The sequence below is a fragment of the Apteryx mantelli genome, chromosome 3, assembly GCF_036417845.1.
Source record: "Apteryx mantelli isolate bAptMan1 chromosome 3, bAptMan1.hap1, whole genome shotgun sequence".
Lineage (NCBI taxonomy): Eukaryota > Metazoa > Chordata > Aves > Apterygiformes > Apterygidae > Apteryx > Apteryx mantelli.
The window spans coordinates 116279715-116303827 of NC_089980.1; the positions used below are offsets into that span (position 1 = coordinate 116279715).

Here is a 24113-nt window from a genome sequence, read left to right on the forward strand (position 1 = left end):
AAACTCTTACTACAGAAGAATCTTGGCTTCCAAGAAAAAGAGAAAATGGTTTTATGGATGCAGGAGATGTAGCATCTTTCCCTCTAATTGTACCAAATCCACACATCCACCCAGAAGCAGAAAGTCATGCTCAAATTCACATTAAATCCATGAGTACTAGTTTTATAAAGCATAGGCTGTGTTTCAAGATACTGATGACTATCAAAGGAAATTTCCATTGGGAACTCTTTGCAATGATACAAATGAAATGATACCCTGAACTGAAGATTCAGTTCCTGTTGATATCAGCAAACCTAGTCCTGGCAGCAAAAATTTTCCTAAGCATTTTCAGTTCTTCGGGTACTAGTGCCCTTGGAAAAGTAACCATATTCTTTCTTATTAAGGAAACCCATTACAGACAATTAATTACATCTGATCATTACTTAATTGTTCCTTTGGTAAAACTGGTTTCACCTGATGAATAAAGTTACTAAGAATATAAATAGACTCTTATTCCAGTGTTTCTAAAGTAACAATTTGGAGTAAAATATGGAAATACATTTCTTAATCACAACTTACATAGTCATAGTGCACGTTCTAGAAATATAACACAAGTTTCTTTGTTTCAATTCTTGTAACACCAAAACATTATTCAAATAAAACAGAAATGAATTAATGGAACTGTTAAAAGATCAATTAATGTAAGGAACAACAGTAAGAGTACCTGCACAGAATAGCCCTGATTTAAAAATATATATATATATAATAATGGCATGCATTTTCCCATGGAAACGTGGGTTCTGCATCTCATTTTAGCCATCACTGAACTTCACTCTTTCTCTGCCTTGGGATTGATGAAGTAGACCTCCTCCTTCTCCGGCTTCTATAATTCTATTTTTAAAGTGGAGTCTTTAGACTCATATATTAGTCAATTCATGGTTTGCAACAATGTAAATACTATGTACACAATTTTAAAATAACACCGAGGTTGAGACACTGAATGCTTTAAGATGGTGTAAAATACAAAGTCAAGAGCCTTAAGCTCAACATTCACTGTGGTCCTTGTAGAAGATTTAGATATTACTATTTCTTAATAACTTATTTCCTCGCCTGTAAAATGGGATCTCAGTGTTTATCTCCTTTCTTTAAATTTCTGGGATGTATACTTTTTAATGTATCTTAAATTAGATGAGCCCATGACCGGGGGGGGGGGGGGGGGGGGGGAATCATGCAGCAATATCTGAAAATGCTCACATTTTCCTATATTTTTGGCTGGAAAAAAATATATCTGTATGGCTTCTGCAATCTTCTTAAAAGCACTTCTAAAAAAGAGATTAGAGAACAGAAATCAGAGCAAATTTTTGACCCTGAGCTGAATTCTAGGAGTTTGTATTCATGGTTCAGTCCCAAATAACAAGCACTGTACAGTACAGTAAGTCACTGAAACCGATTTTCCCAAGATAATGCCCCTATTCACCACCACTTAAGTGGAACAATTTATTTTGCTCTGGTTAACTGCTTTGCCTACGCATTTGACATTAAGCTTCAGGCTTCCTGACTGAGCAGCTAACGTGTAGGACATGAATCAATGTTGCGCAGTTATGCGTTGCTTCCCACAGCTTTGCTGACTCAGGCAGTTCAGAATAAAATACGAATCATCTTTCTGATATAAAAACACAAGTTTGCAAAAATATTTTTCAAATCTTGTTTAGCTTTATTCTTTCACCTTAAAAAAAAAAGAAAAAGGAAGTTGTACTTACATATCCCTGGTTTCAAAATAAACTAAAGCATTTTGATGCGAGTAAAAGTCAGATTCCTCACTATAAAAAAAAGTGCAAGTGATTTAGATCCCAATAGATGCTAACAAGTCAGCATTCTGCTTCCACACATACATGACAGGTCTTGACTCCCAAGCTTCTGTTCTCTTCAAATTACATATGTACATACTGACATTACTGAGAAATAGGTGAATACAGAAGAGAGTATTAAAGATGGAGAAAATTTCTTATAATGATCCTAATGCAGCTCCCCTTTTCACCATAAAGAACACCTCTCCCCCCTCAACACGTCTGCAGCCTTTCTAAGTAATTCTCAGGCTTCAGCCTATGAACCCCTGAAAATTTCTGGGAATCGGTTAGTAGGTTTGTGGAGGTACGGCTTTCCTGCACTTTTCCACTTTCTAAGCTACTTTTAGAGAGGGCAAGAAATTTCCCAATATTAATTTTTCATTAAGAGATGTAGCAACAAGTAGGAGTTTATATGAATAAGAACAGGAGAGAAAGCACTATACACTATAGCTCCAAATGAAGTTTCTATAAGGGACAGCTGCTGCAGTATGTATTCCACAGGAAGCATCCAAGCACGGTATGGAAATGCACTTGCAGTTCAAGAAGCCATCAGGCAGCTGAACTTACTACAAGACAGTTTCAAAAGTGCCTTTACATTTAGAAACCATAAGGCGATTCTCCATGATATCCCCTTTATAGTTCTAACCTGAAACTGTAAAATGGCAAGAAGCAATTAAAAAAGTCAACAATGAAACAGAGGTTCCCCTCCAGAAGCAGAAAAAAAACCCTATTATCCCACATACATAAAGATGAAAATACTACACACTGCTAATTTCTCCATTACATACAAAACAGAGAGCAGTGTAGTATTAAAAATGCACAAAATAACTGACTGCAACTCTGCACAACATACAATTTTTAATCTGAAAGATTGAATCAAAAATATTCCTTCTCCTCCCAGATTACAGGATTTGTTTCCTGGCATTTCAAACAATGAAAACTGATTTCTTCCAAAACGAACTGAAGCTGATAAATTTTCTACAACAGATTCTAAAAATAATTCCTACTTTATATAGAAGCAGTTAATAGACTTCCTATCATATAAATGAGTAATGTAGTATTCCCAGTTGCATTAAATTCCACTAACAATTGTGAAGTTTGACAATAGCATTTTAGGTTTTAGACAAGCATTTTTTCTCCCTTCAAATGTTATAAACTATACAAGAACTCCTAAACAGCTCAGAATCAAAGAACTCCACTGCTGTTGTTATTTCCTCATATCAATATTTATTAATGCCGAGACTTTCGACCTTAAAAGAAATAGGAAACAAAAGACACCCCCTGCCAATGAAGCAGCAAGTAATGGAGTATCCTGGGAAAAAGGAAAGATAGTCAATATGAGCTTTTACACACATAAAGTGATCAACAGTATAAAAAGCTTTGTAAAGAAGTATGACTTACATAGATTAAAAAACATATTGACACTAAAAAACTCCAAAAACATTTCAAAAGAAAGCTGCAATGTCTAATTTTAAAAATTCAGGCTACTCAAGACTGTATATTATACAATTTGGATTCTGGAAAACTATAGTTAAAACATGCTAAAGAGCTGCTAGGTTTAGGATAATCAGAACCATTTCATATTGGATATATGTCTAAAGTACGTACTTAAACTTAGTATTTTAACATGCTGTAAATCAGCATACTTCCACTGAAGTTAATAGGCTAAAAGAATGGGCTAGACCCATGATTTACTTTGCAAATATGATAAAAATGAGAATATAAACATACTATTTATGTAATACTATGGATTTTTTTAACCTTGAATTCAAGAAATGTAAAGTTTGTTTCACAGTATTCTACTCCAGGAAAGGATCACCGTAGCCTATTGATCAGAATCCACATTCTATCTCCAGAGAGTAACTATATTTCCTGTTCGGAGGAGGGGTCTTGAAGACATGCATGAAGAGATACCTCTTCAGAGGGGAAAGAGTGTTTTCAGTATTTTGGTGTGCTAATCAGCCGTAACACCAGCATTGCACACACCCACATGTGGCACTAGAGCTCCTCTCCATACCCTGTGGTGCATGGAGTCCCGAATCCAGGTACACCATCGCACTGCACCACATCTCCCTGCTGGGTCCTGCTACTCCACGGGACCCGCAGAACAACGCATCCCCCAAGCGCCAATCTGTGTCCACACTCCTTTCTTCCCCCACATGACTCTGCGCATGCAGTATCAGTCACAAAAGCCCCACACACTGGACACCCAGTGTCTGTCCCATCACAAGACACCTGCCTCCACTCACATAACACGTAGTGCCTCATGCGCACCTCCACAAGTAAGTTCAGATGTCCGTAAACTGTATTATAATAAGTGTTGAAATCACACTGTAAAACTTTCAGAAGTATCAAATTTCGAGTTAGTGTCTAAAGAATTACTGTTCAGAGCTGTATAAACACATGCAACTAGTTCATGGGCTACTGAGCCTCAGGGTAAAATAAAGACAAGATGGATTAAATGAAGAAAGTCAGAGAGATTATCAAGATCAAACAGATCACCCAAGTGAAAAGAATGAAGGGCCTATTGAAGAAAACTGCTGAATGGCCAGAACTCCTGCGTGAATAATGCATTTGCAGTTGTAGATGCCCAACATGTTCCACGTTCAAGCAATAAATCTGCATCTCCTAAGCGCCAACAGAAAATTCAAAAAATGCAATACAGGCATACCTCACTTTATTGCACTTTGCAGATATTGCTTAAAAAAAAAAAAAAAAAAAAGAAAAAGAAGGAGGTTTGTGGCAACCCTGCATCCAGCAAGTCTATCGGCGTCATTTTCCCAACAGCATGTACTCACTTCGTGTCTCTGTCACATTTTGTACATTGTTTTTTTAGACGCAATGCTATTGCACACTTAATAGACTACAGTATAGTGTAAACATAACTTTTTTATGCACTGGGAAACCAAATAATTCATGTGACTTGCTTTATTGTGATATTCACTTTATGGCGGTGGTCTGGAACCGAACCCACAATATCTCCGAGGTATGCCTGTAATTCATTTTTTACTACAGAACCGATTGCTCACCAGGGTATACTAAACAGAGTAAAGACTTTGGGAAAACAACCATTTTCTTTACAATAATAATAATCACAAATTAATATGTGTTGATATACCCTCACTGTATTTATTCACCATGAAGCTGTTTAAAACACTCAAATTTTCTTATTCCGTGAATAAAAGTGATTCATGCAAAAAGTAAATATATCTTTTCACTGTAACACTGAAGTTATACCAATGGAAAAAGAAAATACTTTTTACATTGAACAACTTAAAAAGTGCTACCATGAGATAAAAGTCAAGATCTTGGTAGCTTTGAAGAGGATTGAATAAAAACTTATATTCAAGAGCCCAGAATTCAGGATGGATACAAGACTTTTTGGCCAAAAAGCCAAGCACCACCTGATGGGCTTTAAAAAAAACCTTTGTTTGTTATCAGCAAATTATTAATAACTGTCTTTCCAAGAGTCTCGTACTCTCTACCGACAAAGATCACTTACTTGCCTAGGTGAACGACTGACCAACTTTTTAAAGTTATTTTTACTTTACCCTGTAAGAACAGGGCATCTTCCAAAAATAACCACATGGTCTGGGATCACCACAGACAACTCCATAAACCCTCCAATAGTTTAAAATGTTAATTACAAAAAAAAAAAAAAAAAGAAAAAAGAAAATCTTTATACCTTACACAGAAAATAAAAAAACCAACTACAGAATTAGATAGCTACAATGGTGCCAAAGTATTTTTTTTTTTCTGGTTACAAGACAGTTAACTTATTTTAGTTGCTAGCTACAAAGCTAATGTTGAACAGACACAGTGTCTTAAAATAGGGGGAAGAAAAGAAGCTCGAGCCCGCCTAGCATATGGATTTTAACAGCCTCGCTCATACGCGGTTAAGAGCAGAGGGACCCTAGAGCCGGGCAGGCTCCGGGCGCTGAAGAACGCGAACCTCAGCGCGCGCCGCCGCGGGTGCGCGCCGCACGCAAACAAAACGCAGCGACGAACCGAGCTGGAGCTCCGCACCGGGAGCTCGGGAGAGCAGGAGGTGCTTTTATTCACGGACGCTGCGCTGGGACTCATCAGCCGGCGTCCTGCCGGGAACCGCGCCCGGCGGTACCTGCGCCCCCGCCGCGCCGCCGGGCCGGGCTGCGGCACCGCGCCCCGGCCCTGGCCCCGACCGCCCGGGCCACGGCGGCACCCCGGGCACCGCGGGCCGGGCCGGGCCGGGCCCGAACCCAGCGCATAGGGCAGCGGCGCCCCGGGCAGGGGCCCCGCGGGCGGTCGCTCCCCCTGGCGGCCCCCGCTGCCGCGGCGGGACACGCGCGGGCGGGACACGCGCGGGCGGGTCGCCGCCGCCCAGGGCCCCGCCGCCACCGCCCGCCGGACACATCACGAAACTTTCCCCCCGCAGCGCGGCCCGGGACGCGCCGCTCCCGCCCGCCGCCGCGAACTCACCACCACCGCCGCCGCCGCCGCCGCCGGGCGCAGAGCAGAGGCTCCCGAGTGCCAGCGGGGAGCCGCTCGCCCCCGCCTCCCCCGCGGCCGCACGGCTGCGCGGCCGCGGCCTCCCCCTCCCTTCCCCCCCCGCCGGGACTCAAACGTCTCGGCGCGCCCCCGCCCGCTGGCGGCCCTTGGGGGCAGCGCGCGTCGCCATTGGCCCGCGCGCCGCCCCACCGCCTCCCGGTTGGTCCGGCCGCCCGCCGCTCGCAGCCGGGAGGGCGGGGCCGGCGCCCGCCCCCCACGCCCTCCCCTCGCGCCGCATTCCTGCCGCCGCACGTGACCGCCGCCAGCGCCCGCCCCCGCCCCGCCCGCGGCCCCGCCCGGCGCTCGCGGAGGGGCCCCGCCCCGCCCCGCCGCGCCCACCCCCGCCCGCGCTTACAATTGTAAGCACCAGGCCACCACGCTGCAGCTTTGATTTCTCACCGTCAAGAAAAGCCTGCGAGGGGCCCCCCGGCCCTGGGGAGACCGGACACCCCCGCGGAGCGGGGCGGCCGGTGCGCGCTCCGCACGTCCTCACATGATCTTAGAGACCATCTTGTCGTGTCGTGACTTCGCGCCTCTCCCTTTTCTCCGAGCATGAGTTCACTTCAGCGCAGCCCAGCGCCTGGAAACAGCTGCGGGGAGGGAAAGCCCCGCCGGTACCGGCCGCTGAGCGTTGGCGCGGTCATCGCTGCGCAGCCCCGTGTAATGGGTGAAAAATAAAGCCGTCTTGCTGTAGCAGCCTGGAGTCCAGTCAGACTCAGCGCTGACAAACGGGCCCCGAGCATCACCTAAATTAACATTTTGTGCCAGCCTCATATTCTCCTGCATAGCACATTAGCATGCTAGGACCTGAGCCACGGTAGCTATTTTAGAATTTAATCTCATTTATCACTTGAAATGAAACTCTAACAGTTTTCAGAATTAAACTTATCTAAGCATACCAAAATAAAAGTTTTCTAAAGATACTGTCAGCTCAAACTTAACCTTTCTTAGATCTTTGCTGCCTTTTCTTATTATTGTACTGTTCCTTTCCTCTTAACAAAAATCACTAACGATCAGTATTGACTAAGTCAACCATACAGTCAAAGCCAGTATGACACAAGCATATGATGCTTATCCTGGAAATAATGTTAACCATTTGTACATTGACATTATTATGATTCAGTACCAAAAGCTGAAAAAAATCCTTTACAAGGTGTAATTATTTTGAAAACCATGTACTTTGCAATATGTCCACGTACACATCTGTCATATTGTATGATAAAAAATAAGTGTTCTTAAATGCATCACAATCCTTGATATCAATTACAGCTGTTTAATACCTGCAAATACTACTAAATATCCTTGGAGTACTTTAAATATGAAAGCTTCAAACTAAATGCTATCCAAAAATCAATGCATCATCCAGTGATGCTACAGCCAATAACAAAATATGCCAAAATATAGTAAATTCAATATCATTACATAAAAATGTTAAAAGAAAATGGTGGTATTTCATAATAATTGATTAATCCATCTTTCTCCTACATTTTTCATTTGTGTATAGTTTAATATTAGGCACATGCGCACAACCATCCAATGTTTGCATATGGGTCCTTTTAAACTGTATTACAAATTAATATTTAAAAATACTACTTTCAAAATGTGTCAGTCTTCGTAAAGTTATTTCTTTTTAATGTGTTTTGTTACAGTATGGACTTAAAATAGTTTTCACATAGCTTAGTAGGTTTTAAATTAGAAAGAAATTGAAAAGAGAAAATTGGACCAGCTGGAAAGGCAAAGGCATAAATACCATAATGACATTCAGTTCAACTTCCAGCAGAGCAACCATTCTTTACAGTCATTTCTACATCAAGCGTTTATCTTGTAATTTTTTAAATACACTGCACTTCAATCACATCCAGCTAACACTTAAAGAATTCAAATGGCAGGAAATCTCTCTTTAGCAAATTGTCTAATAAATAATTATAATTAGAGGCCATGTTAAAGAACAGACTTATTTCCAGACCAAATGCTCAGTTTCCGGCCTACAATTCTTGGATTGAAAAGATCGGCTACTAGCAATATCCTTCTCATTTTGGCAGCCAACTCATGATACAGTTGTGTGTTAATCTCTTCCTTTCATAATTATCTTTCACTGGTGGTGACAAACCTGTTTTCTGAACCCTATTGATCTTTGCCAACCACTTCTTTGAAGTATGGCAACCAGAATCAATATTCTTCTCTAATTCCAATAAAAAGTTACTGGGGAAACCCTGTTGGACAAATCCAACAATAGCAGATTGAACTATAATTAAGTACTATCCTCCAAAATATCTTCCACTCTTCCTAGTATTTTCTAAGGCAACATCCTATTAGCAGTCACCATCTAATCACTGTATTCACAAATTCATTATCTATCTACTCATAACTAGTGGTCAATAATTAGAACACAGATATGACTGTCTCCAGAAATTAACATGATGCTTGGTATAACCAGATGCTAAGATGGTGTTGTTTAAATAGGCCTTATTGGTGACAGATGTACAATAGGATACCTCACCAGATTTTATTTACTCTCGTTCCTGCTCGCTGGAGCTTCAGCAAAGATACCTCTCACCTCCAGGCCATCGTAGGTCAGGTATCTACTCCAGTGCAACATCTACTGGGCATCTTATGGACACTTTGGACACCAAGTAGTGTCCTGACCCCATGGGATGCAGTGTTGTGAAGAACAGACCCCTTTCTCCTCTCCCTGGAAATTAGGGTGGTTGAATGTAGATAGAAATTCATCAGAATAGAGCATGTCCCCCTACCTAAGGGAATACAATGTTATTCCTTTGGTTTGCTCTCCCAACCCCAAGAAAGTTTTGTAAAACATTCCCCCCTAAAAAGTTGCATGAAATGTGAACAAGATAACTAAAACTTAAGATTACCAAAATCACCAAAAGTCTGCCTTTTCAGTTTCTTCATTCTGTTTACCAGACAATGTAGCAGGCAATTTCTCTTAAGGAGTTTTCATCCATGGAAAAATCAGAAACTGCTTCAAATAGTTGTTTCTCCTGTTCTTCTTGACTATCTCCCCCACAAGGAACTTATGTCATTTGGTTACCGTAATCCTTCAGAAACCACTCCGAGCTTGGACATCCCACAGCCTTGCTTAACTTGAGCAGCTGCAGAACTCAGGCTGGAGCTTTGTAAAGATACAGCTCTTTTCAGTTTCCCTTACCAATGCTGAGTGATGATACTTATGTTAAAAAATGACTTTCTTAAATCCAGACTGTTAAACCAAACCAACATTTGGTTTAATAACTCAACAGCATTGTTTAGTTGGTTTCTGAGATGATATCCACTGTTGCCCAGACTTCCAGGTCTCCCTGAAGTATCAGCACCATTACTAGGAGACAATGTTAATTCTGAATGTACCAGGACTTGATAACATAGTTTTATAACCACTGTAATATTACACCAATAACCTCTTTAACTCTTTTTAAATCTCTTTGCTCATGAGGAATCTTTGCAAGTCACATTTTTAGATTGCCAATTCAGACAGCTAGAATAGGTACAAATTTCCCTAAATTTCAGTATCCCTCTGCACCAGAATCCTTCTGTTACATCAACTCCTTTTTGTCCAGGCTGGCACATTAGCCGATGTCACAATCGATATACATGTGCATTTACTTCTATTAAATAAAATTCATAGTTTTGATTATATAGAAAGTCTGTCTCAATGAGAAGTTGAGCATGAACGAGTTTTTCTAAAAGGTCCTTTCTAAAATCCTACTACAGCAAAAAACATCAATATCCAAAATACATCAAGGATGGATATTTGGCATAATTTACTTGACAGTTTTGTAGACTAAATTATAGGAAATATATATAAATTATATATTCAGACATATGAAAAAATCTCACATTAAGGATCTCACATCCTTGTCTAAGTCAAGAACTTAAGACAAAAATTTAATTGTAAGTGGGAATCTCATCTGTAGGAAATCAATGAGGGAGGGAAAAAAAAACACTTGAATTAGCTGTCACAGGAGGGCTATGAAGCACTAAGGTCATGCAACCATGAAAGAGAGACAAATGCAACCTTAGGCTGAAGCAGAACTATTTCCAGTGAAGATAAGGAAATGTTAATATAATACAAGGTATTGACTGTATATGAAATGCTATGTACAACTCTAGCCAGTATCATTTAAGAAAGAGGAATTCAAGCTGGAGAAGAGGCAAATTAGAATTATCAGAATAATTAGCAAAAGAGCAGACTGTTTTGTTCTCATGAATATGCAAAGGGCCTCAAGGGATAGAAAATAATTATGTAAGATAAAAAGACAATGATAGTACAAGAATAAATTGATATAAATTAGAATACACTATGGGCTCCTTCAGCCTCAGGCTATACCTTAGTTGGGAGCTTTGATGCCCTAGAAGAGGTCCTAACTTACCCTTAACCATTTTTGTTCTCTGTCCAGTTATGCCAAATATACAAAGGGGTTCAAAAAGGGATTAGACATATTCAGAGAGAATAGGTTCATCAACATCTGTCGAAACACCAACTCCTGTGAAATCCTCAGCTGAAAACATCCTTAAGTCACCGACTGTCGGAAACTGAAAGGGTATGTTGTGAAAATCCTACTCTAAATCTGTTTTCCTTAGGGATTTGTTACTGGTCTCTGTCTGAGTCAAGATACTGGATTAGAAGCACTTTGACTCAGCATGGAAAAATTTACGTCCTTGTGATACTTGTAACAGTAAATAGTTAAAAAATATGAGTTAAAGTATCAGACAGAATCTACGTATTTAATGCCCAACTACAATCTGATCAGCACTGTACAACATAACAAGCAGCCTCAACAATCTCATTCCAAAGCCTCTTAAAGTCATATTTACTTTTCATGACTCCTAAGCAAGACTACAACTGCTTTCAAGGATACACTTTCTTCCTGTAAATATGACCAACAAGACAAGCTGATCAAGCTCTTGTTAGGTGCTTCCTGTCTACTCCAAGTAAACTACTTCACTAGAGTATTCTAGTTTTGTCTACATGGCGCTGCCTTTCAAGATACTGTAGGGATCACCTTGATTTACTCTTAAAAGATTCTGCCAGCATAACTATACAGTCCAGGAATGTGGGAAAGTCAGCTCTCTAACCTCTATAACTACAAATAATGTGAACATACAATTGAAAGGTCAAAATTAGTCCTTTCTCTGGTATAGTTTTTCATCCAAGGAGTCAGTTCAAGCCCTTGCTTAAACTTCAGTGAACACAGTTTTGGCAGCAAAAGGCAGTGTTCACACGGCAAAGTGCTTTTGGCAGAAGAAATAGTAAAGCAGGAGAGGGAATTTGCAGAGTACAGCTACAACTACAGCAATATATACCAGCTGCCCTTTACAAAACAGGGCCAGATGAGTTCCTGGGACTGCCACAATCAATATCAGCACAGAAACAATGCACATCCTCACAAGTCTTTAAAGTAAATGTCAGAGGACATTGCAGTGAAAACAACGTTAGCTTGTATGGTACTCTAATGTGAACTAAGTATTCAAAGCAGCAGAGGCAGCTAAAAAGAGAATTAGATAAATATTTCAGACCAAAAGTAACATGTATTATATCAGATAAACAAATCTATTTTTAAACCTCCACTCCCTCTGCTCAGGTCATGTAACTTTAAGGACTCAAAAGCGACTCTAGCTGACTCAGAAAACACACACAGACACATACAGCTGCGAGCAACTGCACAGCCAGTTTGCTTGCTTTTGTCTTGTCAGACATTTGAGTAGGCTGCACTCCTTTCCTTTCAAGTTAGGCTTGTCTCCATCTCCTTGAACATAGTTAGGTCCTTTTATGTTTGCTGCACCATTAACTTTGCCATTCCACCTCACTTGGTATTGATTCACCTGGGGAGAACAGGAAGGCAGAGAGTGCTGCAAGAGCCCTGGCTTCGGCTCAGCGACGCTATCACTTACAGAACACTAACTAGTCAATCAGATCCAGAGCCCACAACATCTCTTATAAGGTTGGAAGCCCATCTGGGGACTGACAACTAGAGCAACAGACAGGGTAATTTGCTTAATTAAAGACCTTCACTTGTTTCTGTTCCAAATTACCAACTTAAATGTCAGTACCATAACACAAGATCAAAAGATTTCAATTATTGAATAACACTCTCAGCATAAATGTGTTCTAATACTTTTCTGGGAATAAGGTAAGAACCACAAAGTAAAACATATTTCCCTATTAACTGAAAATGTCTAAATAGCTAAACATTAACAACATTCATGTTTCTTTTGCAGATTATTTACAAAAAAGGACTTTATTCATACAAGTACCATTATGAATTGTTCTTCTCACCCCAGTCTGTTCCCACACACATTCCACAGTTAGTGAAGCTTTGTATGCAAACATCTTTACTTCCTTTCCTTCAATTAATCTTGGGAACTTTGCTGCAGATGCAACTGCCAAAATTATACCAGCCATTTGCTTGTACAGTACATTCTTACAAGAATAATGAAAAACGTCAGATGATCGGGAATAAAAATGCACTGCACAAGCAACAGACTCTGGAAGTGTCTGCTCCAGAAGGCCTGCACTCTATCTCTGTGTGCGTGCTTGAAGAGCACTCTTCTCAGTTAGGTTCTTCATGGGTGGGCTACTATAACAGAGTTTTAATACTACTAATAAAAACTCCAAAACTTTCATAGTGTAAATACATACATCTCAGCCTGATTTGCCCAGATTAGTTCCTGTTACACTGGGAAAACATATCAGTTAGAAAACAACTCCTAGAGAGGTCAAATTTAACAATACTGTTGGCTATTATAGATCAAAAGACAGTGGGGTTTTTTGTGTTTTTTTTTAAAATCAATATTTCCACCATTATCAAGTTTAAAAACGAAGCGTTCAAAGGGGACATCTGGAATTTATTCCTGATTTACAAAACAATTTCTGGAAAAATTTATACTCAGAATTACCCAACGTAATACCCAATGCCCACCTCAACAATTATTGTCTGAACCTTGTTTTTGGAATCAAACATTTCAACCATTTTAAAAACAGCCTTTGCAAAAATCAGGCAGTCAAATCAAATTCTAGCCTGAAAAATCCCCTTCCTCCCATTCAGCGCAGGCACAGCCTCCACCAGCAACAGCTGTAGAGCAGCACTGAATCACCGCTGTTCCATTCCTATTCCTCCATCTCTCCCTCGCTATCTGGTCCTGCGATGCTGTGCTGTGCTTTTTCACAGATCACAGCATGGATATGTTCTGTATGGAGAGTAGTCAGTGCGTAGCTATGCAACCTTTATCAGAGTGGAGCTGGCTGTACCTGAATTATGTTCTCTGATGGTCGAGAACTGTGCTGCTACCTAGCAGCTTCCTTCAAACACATCAGTTACCTAAAAGAACAAACATATTTCTTGTATACTGTGCAGGGGAGGGGAAGCAAAAGGGTCCAGAGCTGTATTCATCTCCCATTCCTCGCAGTTGCACTACTATTTCTCTCCTCATAGTACAACAGCACAACTTTTCCACAGCTCCCCACCTACCCATGCCAGACTTCAGGAGTTCAAGCAAAACTGCAGAGCTTTGTTGAGAACGTGAATGGTGTCCATCCTCTGTCAGGGGAGGAGAAGACAGGGGATAGCTACTGTAGTTGAAACCTTGCCTACATTACATGATCCTTTCCATTTTAATGATTATTAACAAAAAAAAAAAGCCAGTTCAAGATTACCAAAACAGTTAATAATCCAAACCAAAACAGTTAATAATCCAAACCAAAACATCTTCAGCCTCAATGAGAACCAAGAAACGTACCAATTCAATTCTCCAATTAAAATCAGAAAACAAAACCATAATTTTAACAATGAATGATTGATATCATTAACAGATAGGCAGCTTCCGACTTGGGGCATTACTCTCTGGACAAGCCTGTGTCTTAGCCTACGTCTTCATGTCTTAGCCTATGTCTTCATGTCTTCTGCAACAGTGATGCAGAAAGAGCACAGATTTTATAATAAATGCCTGTTTTACATATGCAACAAAGATGCTTTTCCTTTTCTGAAAATAGATGGCCACCCCTGTTCCCTTACATAGGGCACAAGCCAACAGGCTAGGTGAACCACAAACGGAGTTGTAACAAGGCAGTGGCAGCTAAAAAAAACCAAAAAACAAAAAACCCACAATTCTTCCCCACTCCAGCCACAATCTGAGCTTTATGTTACAAAGGGATTTGAAACAGTTGTGTCAAAAGCACTCACCTAAAGCTTCCTAAACCAGGTATCACCTACTGTTTGAAGAGAATGTGTCTGTCTTTTAATTAATTACAATCACTATTTATTTTCCTGTACTCTAATTCCCTTCAGAATTCCTGAAGGTTGGTCATAGCCAAGGCTTTAAAACACTTCTTTCCCAAAGATGGGAAGTTCCTCGTGATCACATTACAACACAGAGTAATTTTCTCCTTAGTACAGTGATCCCAGATTTAGGTTCTACCAGTGCTTTCCTACTTCTGGGGGCCTAGATTTTTACAGGGTGGTAATCATCTTGAGGTATATCCTTTCCTATTGTAAGTCACACCTGCTCCTTCTCCCTATTACTTTGTATCACCTGAGGACCTGCCCATATACTTCAGTCAATGAAACTTAGCTGAAGTCAGGAAAGTTATTAGTAAATTGTTGCAAGACACAACATCTTTTGACACACATTGAACCTAGAAGCAAACAGTCATCTAGTAAGTATACCTCTGCCAAAACATGTTAGTGGTCGAGAGCTTGTAGGTAGGACTGAATTGGATCATTGCTCAAGTCTACCGAGCCTCGGAATAACAAATACCTATGGAGGAAATGAAAGTTCCTTTTCCTCCAGGTGACTTCCATTATTATTATTCTTTAGCCAGTTCTCCGATAGCAAGATGACAAAGGATTTGTTAATTTTTCATCATAATATTCACACAACTGTAATATTTTAGCCCCAAAGCCAATTTAGATAGGTATTTTGCAAGTCATTAGCAACGACCAAACATCAAATCTGCAGATTACTTCAGTTGTGCTAAGATTTGTAAAGCCCTGTTCCTACATTCTTTAATCTTCTCTTTGATATGCTAAATAACCCAAAGAAGTTTGATCTTTCACTTCCAAGTATGGCTCTTCTCATCACAACTATGATTTTTTTTTAATAAGTATATTAAAATTGTAGGTCAGCTGCTGACACAAGATGCAGATACAATATTCCAACTGCAGTCAGATTAATAGCGAGTGCAGAGATTATACAGTCTTTTTATGCCGATCACTTTTAAAAAATATCTAAAGACCTTATTAGCCATAAATATTTGCTAACAGAGCTCATGCTCAATTATCCAACATGACTTTTTCCCCTTCCTATCAAGCAATTTTCTGTCACTTTTCCCAGGAAAGGAGTTGCTCTTGTAAATGTAACTAGCACTTGCTGTTTCTAAACTTGTAACTTTGCACTAGAAAATACCTAAATCAGAACTTGTTTTTTTTTATTCTCAGTTTAGCTAGTGATCCAGATCCCCTGCTGTTTAAATGCCCTTCCAATCACTGAATCATCTGTAAATTTTATCAATAATGATAGAATTTTTCTTTAGTTCTCTGATGCTCAAAAGCATCAGGAATCAAGTTCTGTAAGCACCATCCAAAACAAGCATGTTCAATGCTTAGAATCATATTTTGCTATTTAGCAATGAGACATTTGCAAAAATACCCCCCCAAAATTAACATGGCTCATATTAAACTGTTAAGTGTCATGTAGTACCAAATGAAGTACCTTCATGGCTAGAGCATATACATTTTTAGTACATACATTGCAAAGACCGTTTCAGCTACAAATAGCAAGTAAAAATAATTAATAGACATTACTGTCATCAGTAAATGAAATTCACAGTAGACAATTACTCAATAAAATACATTTATTTATGAACACGGTGTAAAGATCCATTTAACAAATGTTACATTGTACAAGGAACAGAATTGAATTTATTAGTTCATTAATGTTTCTAAATTCGCTTCAAGTGGGAGCTTTCCTGAGGTTAAGAGGTGTCTGTTACAACTGTACATGATGCCTAATATTTTAGTGTTATCAGGAAAAAAAAAGAATGATTTGGACACAGATATTTAACAGAAGAAGAGCTCAACAGTGCATGCAGGGAATTGTATTAGACAAAGACATCATTGTAGTAATGTGACTGCTGCAGGATCATGACCAGCACCACAGGTAAGAGTAAATATTAAAAAAAAAAAAAAAAAAAGAGAGAGAGAGGGGGGGGGGTGGAATGTGTTTGGGAAAAAAAAACACAAGACATTGGACACAACTGAGAGCAAATGAAAACACCACTATTTAGAAATGCTGTATGACAATCAGAACCAGACACCTGGCTAGGGTATTCTGGATTAGTTAAAAAAGAAAAAAAAAGTATATGAAGTATCAGCAAGAAAGGTGAGACAAGCAGCATTTAAATAAGCCTGTTCAGCAAGAAAGCACAATGAAGTCTCTAAGAGTCACCTAGGCAATCAAAAAATTCACCTAAAAACATACGATGCAAAAGTTTTCCAAAACATGACTGCAGCACATGCTGTGACCTGATCCATCTAGCACTGAAGTTGATGGTAAATTTTTCTCCCTTAGATTGTGGATGAACTCTTATAATAGAAGCCCAACAAGACTGGGATTACTTTCACGTTATCAAAATTTATAAACAAATTATGCCTAGTCTAGGTTGGGTTGAAATGCAGTAGCCAGTTTTAAGAGTAATTAGACACCAACACCCTCAGAGAGCTTTTCAATCTTCTTTAAGAGCAATGAGACAGAATCATCCACAATCATAAACCAGGCAAACTTCTGAAAGGAACAGCAAAAAGGCATTGAACAAAAAACTTGAGCAGAAAAAACAGATTTAGCGTAACAGAACTGATAACTCCAAACCCAGACCATCAGGATGAAGAAGAAAGGGTGCCTGTATTTTTATGTCCTGTTGTATTTGTAGCTGGACTGTAAAATCCCCTCTGCCTAAACTAACATAATTAGAAAGTAAATGTTGTTATATGCTTTATTGTGTAGTTCTCTTGTTCTAGCAGGTGCTGCTTGAGTTAACAGGTGCTGTTAGCTATTACTCATTAAATACTAAGGCATGAAAAAGGTTTTAGAGGTACACCATAACGATCTTTACCTGAAACAACTCACACTAAGATAGACATTAAAAAAAATTGCCATGTTCTGATCAAAAATACTTTTAATGCAAGTTTTAAAATCCACTTAAGAAGAACATTAGACATAAATTAATAATGCAAATATATATATATATTAGAAGTCTGGTGCCATTGAGATAACTATTCACCTGTCTGCTCAGGCCACACAATCTCTTTTTTCAGCCCCAAATTTACTAACCTCAAACCTCCCAACTGTTTTACTTTAGCACATGCAAACTTCGCCTCCCTTAGGCAGCCACCATAAAAATTCCATGCTCGGCCCAAACGTATTTCTCTTCTGATGTTTCCATTTTCTGTTAGGATTCTTTGCAATGCTCTAGCTAGAATTTCTATTATTATTACCTTGTTTCATTGAATCCAGACTTTTAAATTCTAAGCTGCATAGAGCATATCATCATTTTGATACCTGGTGACTTATCCTCCATCATTCCCCTCTGGAATTCCTGGAAGTGAGGTTTGGATTCTCTAAGATATGCATGTGGATGATATATTTGGGTACTGTTTCTCAGAAATTCATCCTCTGCTTTCTTCTAAAGCACTTTTGATATTATTCCCTCACACACAACTCTTCAGGAGAGGTACACAATTCCCAGCTTTGGAGAATCTTTCTTCTACAGGATGGCATCCACACAGGCCATAATGTCAAAACAGTGTGACCTCATTCTTTCCTGCCCAGAAATAAGAAGGTCACACAAAATTAAATGTTCTGTACCGAATATCATCAGGGTCTTAGAGAGCGTGACTATGTAAAATTACTATGATCTTCTCAGCCTAGTTCTGAATGACCAAATTTCAGATATTCACCACTCTGTCACTCCCAACATGATTTGGCTATAAATTTGTGACCTAATGGTAAAAGGTTTTCTCTCCCTTAAAGGGCAGCTCTTCAACTCTATGCTCAAGCAAAGTGAATTAGGGAACATAGTAATGTGACCACTATTTTCATGCACTCATTGTGAACAAAATCAAAGACACCCCCAACCAAAATAAATAAAATGGGCTTATTTACACCAAATGCAGTGTTTCCCCTGCAGTTAAAATAGTATGTCCCACCACAGATCAATACACAAAGTCTCTAGTTAACGTGCCTTGACCTAAAATTCTTCACAGGGCTTGCTCAAGCTTATTACTTTGGAAAATAAATTTATTAACTATGTAGCAGTCATGTCATATTATATAAAAAAAGTTTCAGATGATGGGCTGTTTATATCACTAGTTTAGTGCAGCAGAACCAATATCCTTATGACACTCTCTTGCCACCAGGTGTCACTCTTTCCTATCGTGATCTTTATACCTTGATCTGCTACAGAAAATTTCAGCCAGGAACGACCAGACCAACATCATTTGTGAGAGAACACCCACCACAATTTGCCAAGACCCTTTCTAAAAAACAACTCTGTTCCCTAGGTCCAGGAAATGTTTAGTGCTGTGGTAGATAAAGTGCAAAGGATTGTTAGCCTCACTCCATACGTTCTCCAAAGTAAAATACTAGAAGAACAATTGAACTTCTAAATGACATTACATGAGTTTTCCTCTAAAGAGGAGTCACCCCAGATTCTAAAAACCTCTCTAACAGAGGATTTCCAAAACTAAAGAAGAACCGTAACAGGGGCACCAGTAGAACGAACTGCATGACTGTTCATTTGGGACCAACAATAAGGATACTTTTACCCATCAACCAGCCAGCCTTTCAAGGATGAAACAGAGCCAAAAGCTTTATCATTAACTCCTAGATTTCACAGATTTCCAGTCCAGAAAGAACCATTATGATCATCTAGCTAGCCCACCAGCATAATAAAGACCTGCATCCTCACTCCTCACCACATGTATGTTTGTGGTGGATATGAATTCCTCCCAGTCTGAGGGCAACTTAGAAACTATATCTCACCCTGACAGTGAACGCTCTAATGATTATCTTCCTTTTCCTCAAGTGCACCTAAACAGAAAAAAACACCAACAAAAGCCCAGCTACAACTGCATTCTGAACTACAGTTCAGCCACTCAGAATGATTAAATGGCACACAGGAAATAGGTACCTATGAATATCTAACTTGGGTCATAATTGATATTAATAAGCTTCCTAACGTAATTTTCAGCATCAGTATCTTGAACACATGTGAAATGGGATTCATGCTAAACTTGATGCAAACTAAGTTTAATAGACAAATTAACTATAAAGCCACATGGAAGCGTTAAGACAAAAGATACCATTAGAGAGCCTGTCATTGCTAAATCATGAAATACTGTCCAACCTGAAAAAACTGCTGGCATAATCCTTAATTAAGACGTTAAAAATGTTATGTGTATGTATATATTAAATAGACAATGCTTTTAAATACTTCTGATGCGTAGAATACTAACAGCAAGGAATCATTGTGTTAATGAGCTTCTCGCAAATGCTTCTGTTCCATGGGCAAAGAATTACTTTGCCCTGTATTCTTCTGCCGCATTCTACTATTATCTTAGGAGACAGTTGTTTCAGTGTCATATCCTCTTCTTTTGATAGGTATCACCATTTAATTTTCCATTTTTCACTGCTTTATTTTCAAAGTTCCAGTCAGTTGGACTGAGAAGCTGCTGAGTTTTTTTGTATGTCCAATATGGGTTAAGTATTAGTGTGACTGCAAATAATCCCGAAAATAAAACAAAAAAATGAAGAAGTCCAAGATTTTCCATCACATAATTCCAGTTGGCAATACACACCCACCACATGTGATAAGTAAGAATCATGCGGCAATGAAACAGGTGGATCATTACCCACTGGTTTGCCTTCCAGAAAAAGGTATTAGTGCAGCCAGCCTAAAAAAACAAGAACAGAAAATATGCAGAAGTGAGATTGTTACTTCAAGATAAGGAAGTGAACACACTCTAGAACTAATGCAAATATCCAGCTTTTACATGCATGTGCTCTCAGGCATTTTTCATGCAGAACTATGATATTTCACATGTATGCAGCATCCCCAGTTCAGAATGAATGTAAGCCATCCACATGCATCACACAAATCTATATGGAGGCCTACAGGAGTATGATCAGGACAAAAGCAGGTATTGCAGCAACATGGGTATCAGATGAGCACAGTCTTACTGCAAAACTAGACAAAACGACAAAGATTTTCTATGCACAAGTGAGATGCATAAAAACTGTTACAAACATAATTTGAAAACTATCACATTCTTACCTTCAAAAGCATCCAGGAAATGCAGGTTGAGGGAGTACTCATCTCCAGCAACATTCCCATCAAAGGTAGATAGTGTCCAGATTTTACATTAATTACTAGACCAGCCAAGCCACCAAAAGCAAGGAGGTGATGAACTACTAAGAACACATCAAACGTTCTAAAAACAACATTGGACAAGTGAACAGCTACATTTTCAAGCAAGAAAAAACCAGCAGCTATTAAACAGTTAAACCAGCTCCACTTCTGCTGCGAATATACTTTGTCAGCATAAAAAACGGGATCTATGAGCAAAGCCCATAAACCAGCAACACAGCTCTGAAGCCCAAACACACCACGTGTGACCGCCATATTCCAAAACACCTTCTCCTTGGCATACAAGGCACGATAAGTGGTACTTATCCATGAAGACAGCCAGTGAGACAGAAGAAAAACTCCCAGGTAGATTAAAAACCCAGCAGCTATAAGTGTCAGACGAACTTCCCATAAGAGATAGTCCCAGTCAAATATGGTCCCGACCACTGTATCATCATTCGTAGGATTCATTTCTTCTTTTTTATAGTACAAAGCCTTGTAAGGGGCTTGGCACTTCTCACCTACACACTAGTCTCCTTTATGCCTACTCAGTCTCTGCTATTATGCAAACCAGAAACCATGAACTCTTCTTTTCCATCTGGAACAAGGAGAAAAAAATTAATAAGATGAGTCTTATTAAAAAAAAAAACCCAAACCCCCTCATATACATAGCCCTGAATTACAGAGAACTCACACCACAGCTAAGAGTTTGGTCCTGTTCCCCTTAGCAACACTCACCTCAAGGATAAATATCTATGTATCTAAAAAACTTAAGCAATGTGTTTAAGATTAACAATTAGTCTACAAAATCTCTATCAGTACAAAGCAATGCATTGAAACCAACGCAAAAGAGGACAAAACAGGAAGGCAAAAAAGAGCAAAAAACATCCTAGAAACAAGCTTTTTCTTCCTATGTATGAAACTCTCATTTCAACAGCAATGTGCAGTCACTAGTCAATATTCTTCTACTCTCCAGGTACAGAAGTTTTTCCCTCATTGATTTTTCATTCCTTCCTATAACTTTTGGTGCAATTCAGAGTCTCAAACCCAAATCTGGTGCATAAACCAGCAAAATCTTATTCCAGTAAGTGTGACCACTTACAAAAAAAGAGTTTTCAGAATCGTATTTCAAAACAAGACTTTGCAATCAATTCCTGAACATTAGAACACTTTCCAACTGAAAATATTTTCCAAAAACGTAAGAAGAGTGTGGAACGCAGAGAAGCAGCATTAATATGCATTATTAACAGCACTACTGTTATTAACTGAGCAGACCAACAGTCAGTGCCTCAAGCTCGCTGAAACTTCCTGGACACAACGTAGTTTAAGGACAACAACTTGAAGGGCGAAGGGGAAGAGTCAGGATGATACAAAATATTCGAGCGCCAGCAGCGTGCTCGGGGATTCGGCGGGCGCCGAGCGAGAGCCGCAAGGACCGCCGAGACCCTGCCGAGATGCCCCCGTGTCGCACCACAACAACCACCGCCGCGCAACGCCCGGGCCCCCGGCGCTGCCGGGACCTGCCCGCCCCGGCCGTTGCTCCCAGCTGCGCCCAGCGCGGAGGAGGGAGGGGGACGGCCGCGGCCCCACCAGCACCCCCGCGCCCAGGCGGCTCGCGAGAGGGACTCGGGCCCCAGCAGCCCCACCGCCTCGCAGGGCGAAACCAGGCCGCGACGCGCAGGCCGCCGGCTGGGACCGGCCCCGAGCACCGCCGCCGCCCCCCGCACAGCCCCGGGGACGGGGGCGGCCCCGGCCCACAGAGCTCGCTTACGCGCGCCTTGCCGCGCCGCCCGGGATGGCGGCCGCACCGGCTGCGGAGCCGCCGCCCTCGCCGCAGCGCCGCCGCTCCGCTCCCACCGCCTCGGCGCCGGCTGCGCCGCTCGCCCCGCCCCGCCCCGCCCCGCCGCGCATGCTTGGCCCCGCCCCCGCGAGCGGCCGGTGGCGCGCACCATCGCCCTGCGCCGTGGGGGGCGCCGGGCGGCACCACCGGGGCGGAGCGTTGCCGTGCGGGAGCAGCGGCCGTGGTGTCCGTTGTTACAGGCGCGGCCGGTGGCCCCGGCGGGTCGCTCAACACCGCCGCAGCGCCCTGCCGCCGCCGCCGCGCCTCCGGAGGGGCTGCGCAGCGCTCCGGATCTCAGCGATAAGCCGGCAGTGTCGTCGAGACTCACCGTGAATCCAGCGCGGCGTCAGCGGGGCCGTCCGCGCGGGAGCCCGCCGGGCCGGGCCGGGCCGGGCCGGGCCGCACGGTCAGAGCTCGCCGGCGAGCGGGGACACTGTCCCCGTTTGCAAACGGGAAGACCTCCACGAGCAGCAGTCGCCTCCCAGACCTCCCTCGGCAGAAAGCCAGGGGGGTGACTGTTGTTGTGTAGGGTTTTTTTTTTCCTTTTTCAAATGGGAAACGTCTTATTTACCAGAGGATTTTTTTTCTCTTTACCTAAACAACAGACTCATAAATAATATTTAGAAGATGCCTGTTTAACAAAAAAGAAATGTAGTGATGCCATAGCAAGTACCTTTACCTATAATTATCTAATTTCTTTAAAGATGGCAAATTATAAAATGGATGTTGCAGAGTTTTCCTACGTGATTCCCTCCATACTTGTGAAAATTGGTATTGTCATTGAAGTGACTCAGCCTGGCTGCTTCCAGAGAGCAGCGCTGGGGAAGGGGCCAGTGAAATCACACGGGCATATGTTCTCAGCTCTGGTTCACACCTGTGTCCAGTTCTCTGTCTGGCATCTGCACGGCTGGCTGGCGGCAGCTGAGAGCTTTGCCAAGGAAAAGCTCAGTCCCACAATGGACTGGGCGATTCCACCAAAAAACGACAAACACCAAGCCACAACCTCTCTTGCAGAGAGGGTTGGCCTAGAACAGCTGACAACCTGAGTTGCATCTATGTGGGGTGAAAGGCCTGAGCTGGGAAGCAAGGCCCCAAAATCCAGTTTGTGTGGGGTGCTCTGCTCCCAGCTTGTGAGGCGAGAGCTGCTGTTGTCTGCGAAAAACCGAGTCATGCCGCAGCAGCAGGGTAACTGGGGAGGAAGGGGTTTTTACGTGCAGAGCATGAGGCTTTGCAGGCTGCCAGTAGGCCCTCTCTCTAAGCACCACCACAGAGACCCCAGGCAACGCAGGGGTTTGGGTAAAGTCTTGGGAAGCCTTGCTGGCACCCACAGACACCACCTCTGTGTCTTGTGTGAGTCACGTGTTGGAGCCTACCTGCCACTTGGCTAGAGGTAACCTAATCTCTGCCCAAGAGGCCAAGACTCAATATTAAATGAAGGGCAAGAAATTTCAGGGAAAATACTTATTTCAAACAGAGAGCATACTCCTGATCAAGTGACAAGGATCCT

General features: G+C 41.4%; 2 protein-coding genes across 10 annotated transcripts in view; both read right to left on the reverse strand.

The window, feature by feature from the left end:
- The window catches only part of ARHGEF10 (Rho guanine nucleotide exchange factor 10), a 120670-nt gene extending 114296 nt beyond the window's left edge, over positions 1 to 6374 (reverse strand). For all 9 annotated transcript variants that reach the window (XR_010883822.1, XM_067294223.1, XM_067294222.1 and 6 more), the window contains exon 1: positions 6285 to 6374. The gene's annotated coding sequence lies outside the window, so the exon portion shown is untranslated. The remainder of the gene's footprint in view (positions 1 to 6284) is intronic.
- Positions 6375 to 16204: 9830 nt separating this feature from the next.
- Positions 16205 to 22596, reverse strand: CLN8 (CLN8 transmembrane ER and ERGIC protein). Its single transcript, XM_067294228.1, is given in 5 exon segments — positions 16205 to 20314; positions 20695 to 20784; positions 20786 to 20832; positions 20835 to 21364; positions 22538 to 22596. Coding segments are annotated over 4 exon segments (855 nt in total). The 5' UTR covers positions 21238 to 21364; positions 22538 to 22596; the 3' UTR covers positions 16205 to 19999.
- Positions 22597 to 24113: the final 1517 nt, after the last annotated feature.